The 6,621-nt window shown below is 42.0% G+C and overlaps 1 protein-coding gene across 1 annotated transcript in view; it reads right to left on the minus strand.

Annotated features, from left to right (window-relative positions):
* UBN2 (ubinuclein 2) overlaps positions 1-6,621 on the minus strand; it is a gene marked incomplete at its 5' end in the record, with an annotated part of 101,886 nt that overhangs the window by 72,838 nt on the left and 22,427 nt on the right. The window contains one exon of the mRNA XM_019515797.1: positions 1,089-1,226. Within this exon, the coding sequence (XP_019371342.1) occupies positions 1,089-1,226 (138 nt within the window). The remainder of the gene's footprint in view (positions 1-1,088; positions 1,227-6,621) is intronic.

Raw genomic sequence — 6,621 nt, forward strand, 5'->3', positions numbered from 1 at the left:
AAAAGTGGTGCTCAGAAGTGTGTTTATGGAGTACCTGTGCTGAAGTTTGCAGCAGTCAGCCAGGAGTCAAATCCACAACAGCCTCTGATCCCCTCTACTGTTTCTGCCCTCTGTTCAGCCTCCTCCCCTCACTCTTACTGTCACATGAAGCTCACTTACACATTGTATTTAGAGAGGAAACAGAGCCTGAGCAAGGTCTGATAGTAAGTGGGGAGGGGGCAGAAAAACTGCAGGGGGAATTTGGGAACAGAGGGCTACTTGACCCCCGCCCCCCATCCACTAATTTCCCTGCTATAGCAGTGGGAGGGAGGGGGAATTCAAGATAACACTCTGATAATTAGATTCTACACCTGGAAAGTTATGAATTTATAATGTTTCCATACACAGAATTTAAATTACTGGGGAGTCATCTTATATGCAGGGTCATCTTTTGAGTAAATATGGTATTTAATCATGGGGGGGTTCCAGAAAACAAGCACAGTTGGAAGTTTTAGGAGGGCCAAAGAACTGCTGAATGTTTCACTGACCTTCATCAGGTATTAAGACTACAATAAGCTGTAACCAGCCAGACAGTGCAGATAAGAAAGTGTGGAAATTTTTAATGAAAGCAAAGTCACTTGTCAGAATGAAGTCAGTTGAAGAAATATATGGGGGGCATTTCAAAGACTATTTTCTACCTTAGGAAAAATGTTAAATCACTCAGAATTCAACAAAATGAATCATTATCTTATGGAATTTTAATCAAATTTCTTTTTATCTGGAGCTGTTGGTTTCTACAGAAATAACCCAAGTAAATCTTCAGATACTTCTTTAAAATAGATGGATGAATTTCTGTATCTGAAATATATGCCGGGCCTTGCAATCCTGGACAACCTGTGGAATTCTTAAGCTTTTTATATTAGGGAGCCTTGAAACTTCTTAAACCCTTATATATGAGCCACAAGACTGACTCAGGTAACTGATAGTTTCTACTACATACAATCTTGCTTTTTAGTCTCCTCACTTTGATACATTTTAGGTACCATATCAATCCTTTTCCGACTTAAATCAGGTATAAGTTTCAGAAGGAGAAATTAATCACCACTCACTTTAGGTGACCTGTGCTTTTTGTCTTCTACAAAGTCTTCATCCTCTGAATCAGATGCCTGACGGAACTGCAGCGTCCCAGTGTTGATGTAAAACCCTCCATATTTGGTTGTTAGAGAAGCAGGAACCAATTCATCATACTAGGCAGGAAATAGAGATTCAGGTGATTAACTGATACCTACCATCTTATAAATATGAAAAAAAATCATTAACTTAAACGAATCTATAAACATATATCATTCAACATAAACACATTATAAAACTTTCTAGATTATTATACCATACCAATGCTCTTGAAAAGTTACTGCTCCAGGCTGTAGAGCAGTAGATGCAAAGCAACAACCCCTACTTTTGAAATAAATTAAGCAAATTTCATATTTCAAAAAACTGGGATCACTTCAGTGCTAGTCATTCTACTTCTAAAGATTGGTGCATGAGGTATACCACTGCCCTCTTTGTGAGCAGACATGGTCCTTCTAACACAGTGGTTCTCAACTTCATTAGACTCAAGGCACCCTTTGAGAAACTCCAGCTTAATTTTTACTTGTTTTTCTGACTACTGAAAAATAATTGAGCACTTTGGTGGTTGCATAGAACTCAAAAGACCACAATGTGTCAGGATGGTTTTCTGACATTATGCAATCCTGTTTCCAATCTCTGCATTTATCATGTAAATCATGTTTGCACTCTTAACAGTTCTGAAACTGTGCAGCACCCCAGAACACCCCTGAAAGGTTCTCAAGGCACCTTAGGGTGGTGTGGCACCCCAGTTGAGTGTCACTGTTCTAACAACAGTTCATCTAGGTCAATATTCCATCTCTGATGGTGCTTGGCACCAAAAACTTCAGCTGAAAACATGAAAAATCATATTAGTGAAAAGTTACAAAAAACTTCTAGTGGGGAGCACAGGATATTTGTTCCCAGTTCTATCCATTACTGAGTGAATTTCACTCTGCTGTATGAAGCTTTAATAATCCTTATAAAACAGAACAGTCAATTAAAAAAAATCCTACCAAAAACCCCAGAACTTGGTATCAATGCATTTCAGCCATGGACTTCACAGGTTCAGCATAAACAGCAAACAAGTATTGCAAGTGTATTGGATTTCACTTTAAGTGCATTTAAAAAAAAGAAAAAAGAAAAGCAACTCATTTGCATTAAGGCATTCATTATTTCTGCCCTAAACCTCTCTCAACTCTAAGTAGTTCCTCTTTTTCCTTAAAACACTTTTATTAAAGTCTCTAGACTTTTTCTAATGCTGCTTTTTTAGGCAGTCAGAATGAACATCATATTACAAGTGAAAGGTTCCATCAATGTCTATAGTTCTACAAGATTCAGTTTTACAGTACTTTCAGTTCCATCCTCTCATATTTTAGTTATGTGCACTCTTTGAGTTTTTTTAAGCCTCTGGTAGACACACATGTGTGTCATTGACATGTTCACAAAAACATTAAGGTCCTTCCCCATCTACTTTAGAATGCAGCAGTATGTACAAATAGTTTGTACTATTCCTTCCAACGTGTTTTACTTTGCAAACAGAGACACTTAACTGCTGCTTGCCTATGTACTATACATTCAACTAGCTTCCATCCTTTGGAGTTCTTTAGTCTCCTGTTGAAGAAGAGATGACTAAGATAATAGTGAGCTGTATTTGCAGGTGACTTAACTTCACTTCTAGCTCATTCACATGTCTAATACCACATGATACCAATTCAGGATTAGTTTTTTTTCAAATGCTGGAAAAAAATAAAAGATTAACCTCTACTGTCACAGAAAAAGACTAAACAACAGAAAATCGTGTTCCACTTCTTATGACCGCTACTGTCTAGCCCCCCACAACAAGCTAGGGCAGGGTTGTCAAACATTTGCCCTGCAGAGCTGCCCAGTCAGGCCCCACAAGCTACTGGAAGTTGGGGGTCACTGCAGAGGATGCGATTTGCATCAAGCCAAGTTGTGTGCCCACTGCCAGAGCTGAAGCTACTGTCATTACTTGCCCCAGGTCAGAGCCAGAGTTACAACTGACACAGGTTCCAGGTTGGATCCAGCCAACAAGGAGCCCTGTGGTCCAAATCTGGCCTCAGGAGCCAGGTACGTTAGACACCCCCCGAGCCTGGGGATTCCCAGGACCTGCACAGCAGGGGGCAGGGAAGGCAACTGGCTCCAGGGCATAGGGCTTCCCTCCTGTGGCATGCGAGTGTGGGGGCTGCATATGCACAGCAGGGAGCACCAGCAATAGAGGCAGCTAGGCTGCACTCTTCACTACAAATATGCAGTGATGGCTGGAGCTGTGCGCTACTATGTGGCAGCACCTGCACTAAGTACCAGTGCCCTGAGGGCCCCAGCCTGCTGCTGCCACCATTGCCTGCCAGGGCTGTGCACTGCGCCCCCTCCCCCCCACACTCACCCTGTGCATCTGGGCTCTGTGCCCAGGGGGGCAGTGGCAGCACGAACTAAGCACTGCTGCTCCATACTCCTGCCCAGATGCAGCTCCACTCCTGTCCCTTCTTTACTTGCTGCCCAGAGCAAGTGGATGCTGGGGAAGCCAAGCAGTGGCAGCAGCAGCCCTGCCCAGAAACTGTGTTAGCTGGGCTGGGAGTGAAGTCCAAGAGGGTATGTTGGCTGGGGTGGGAGAGGCAGTATATGTGGGCACCTCAGTCCCACCCTCATGGGCAGAAGGGCTGGGCAGGGGTACAGTTAGTTGGCTGGGTTCCATGGTCCAGATTCAAGTGCCCATCAGGCTAAATATGGCCTCTGGGCCGTATTTTGCCAGTCCCTGGTTGACACTGATTTACACTAATTTTTAAAGACATGCACTATTAGTCTAGCCATAATCAATTTCTTGTACATACTTTATTGGCAGCAAGTCTTTAGGAAGCTTTTGGACATGGAGAAAGCAGCAGCCTTCTATTCATGAAGAGTAATGCTACCTTAAGAAGCATCATGAAAGAAGCACTTGTAAGAGAACTAAGAGAAGGACCCTGAAGCTGGGATCAGTGACATGGTGGAAGGGTACCACACAATAAGTGGAGAACCTGAAGTATGATACAGCTCAGGAAAGAGAACTGGAGAAGTTCAAAGAGGTAAGGTACAAGCTTAGATAAGAAATATAGTTCTTTATATAGATACAGAAGGATTGCAAGTTTGTGCAACATAGGCAACTATAAGACCAGAGGGGTGTTTATAATAACTAGGAGAGAAAGTTACAAGAAACAGAAAGGATTAGACGACAAAGAAATGACTAAGATGTACCTTCTCTATTTTGAAAAAAGGGGAAGATTTTGAATGACTTGGGAGCTGCAAAGCACAGAAGAGGGAAAAGTGAAAGATGATCGTTAAGTTTTGAGACTACACAATATGAAGGCTGGTAGCATTGTTGTACAACACACAGAATTAAAAAGGAAGAAAAGGCTTTTTCAGGGTGAGGGGAAGGGTTGGGAGAAGAATCTCACTTTGGCTACAAATCACAGCTTGAGCTAACATACATGAAGAAATGATGAAGATAGACCAAGACCTGCAAGTAAAACAGATTAGGGGACAAGTCAAAAACGTGAATCACTGGCACAGATAGATAGTGAGCAAAAGCATGAGGGCCAATGGGATGACCCAAAGAAGGGAACAAAGACAGAGCCATATACGAACATCACAAAGCGACTCAGAAGGAAGGAACAACCTGAGGTATAGGGCAAGGTGGGGGTACGATGTCAACTACAAGGGTATGATTAATAGTGTTAAAAGCAATAGAAAACAATAGAAGGAGGAGCACGAATTAGAGACCGATCTGATAAGGAAGAGGTAATTAGAACTTCATTGACAGCCATTTCAGTGGACTACAGGGGGCAGAAGCTGGGCTGCAGTGAATCCAGTAACAAGTTAGGAAACAGAAACCTGTGACAGTTATTGTAAACTATTCCATCTGATAATATCAGAAGCAAAAGGAATACCTAAGAGTGAACAGACTGGAGAAAAATACATAAAGAAGGGCAAGACGTAACGCATGAGAAACCAGAAGGGGAAGCAACCCCTGGGACATGCTAAGGTCAAATGAAAGATCTTGGAAGTAAGAAGGCAGGAGCTTGTGTTAGATGGACACAAAAAGAGGAAGAAAGAGCTAGCAGTAAGTGTTGTCATTCCTTTTAAAATCAGCAACGTCTAAGTAAGAAGGTACAGAGGGAACTTCAAGTGGAGAAGCATATTTGACATTCATCCTGTACTCTGGGATGGTTTCAATATGTACATGGAGATGACAAAAAGAAGGAAATGAAAATGCAGTAAACTGTCTTTTTTAGTGAAGGTTTAGTTTTCTTCCCAGAAGAGGAGATGGTAAGTGCCATAATGCTAAAGCTGAAATGAAAAGGTTCAAAAGGATCAGGACAAGGACCAGCTGTAGGGAAACAGGGGTTGGTCAAAATAAGAGACAATGAGCAAGGAGCTGGTAAGAGGAGAAAGCAGAAGCAGAAGCACCTTTGCTGAAGCTTGGGGAAAAAAAACAAAAACACACACATGAAAAGACTAGTAAAGAAGTGTAAAGGCAGAAACTATGCTGCAGATAATTAGTATTATCTGCATGGTGGCTACATGGAAGAGATCCATACAAACAGCAGTCAAATAAAAAGGTAAGTTAAAAAGGAGTTAATTTAAAATGCATAAAATTAAAGGAGCATTGTATAAACTACTGAGCAGTTAAATGAGCAATTAAAGAGTGGCAAGCAAGGTCAATAAAATACAGAAGCGCAGAAGATACCAACTGAAGTTTCAATAGGCTCTACGGAGATTTTATCAAGGCACTTTCTGAAAGCCTTGATAAATCTTCCCAGTACTCCCCCCAACCTCCCCCCACGCACTGTTTTGTTAACACAAAAAAAGAAAGAAGAGCAGGCAGCCCACCCTTGCCCTGCATGTTAATCCAGGGGGCACATGCCCCACCCCCCATGCCTTCCCCAGGGTACATGCAGTGGCAGTAGCCACCCCTCCTGCCTACAAGCCACACATGGCTCCATCCCATGCCCTGGCTGAGCAGTACCTGCCCCTACCACATTCCCCATGTCACCGTGGGGGTCTTGATCTGCGCCCCTTTCTTCCCCCACCAGAGCCTTACCAGCCAGATGCTGCTCTCCAAGCTTCCAGGCTGCGCTCCCGGCTGCGTGCATGCTGCGGCTGCACGCGGCATTTCAAAAAAAACAAACAAACAAACAAACAAAAAAAAAACAAACAAACAAACGTGACATTACTGGCTACACTGGCCAAAAAAAACCCGATTACTGGTAATATCAGTTTTCCTTTTATTGGTGCCGATCCAGTATGGACCGATATATCAGTGCACCTCTAATGATAAGTGATCTGTCAAGCCCAGTATTGCACCTAATGCTTTCTTTAAAAAAAAAAAAAAAAAGTATATATATTATATAAAAAAACCCCAAAATTGTCTTTTGCTGTTCCAGTAAAAGCGACCAATTTTAACAGGATTGTATAAAATTGCTAAGAGTTACACAAATTCATTTTGAAGCTGCTTCAAAAAAAAAAAAAAAAAAAAAAAAA

This window comes from Gavialis gangeticus, unplaced genomic scaffold (assembly GCF_001723915.1).
Source record: "Gavialis gangeticus isolate Ggan-Ray unplaced genomic scaffold, GavGan_comp1, whole genome shotgun sequence".
NCBI classification, from domain to species: Eukaryota; Metazoa; Chordata; order Crocodylia; family Gavialidae; genus Gavialis; species Gavialis gangeticus.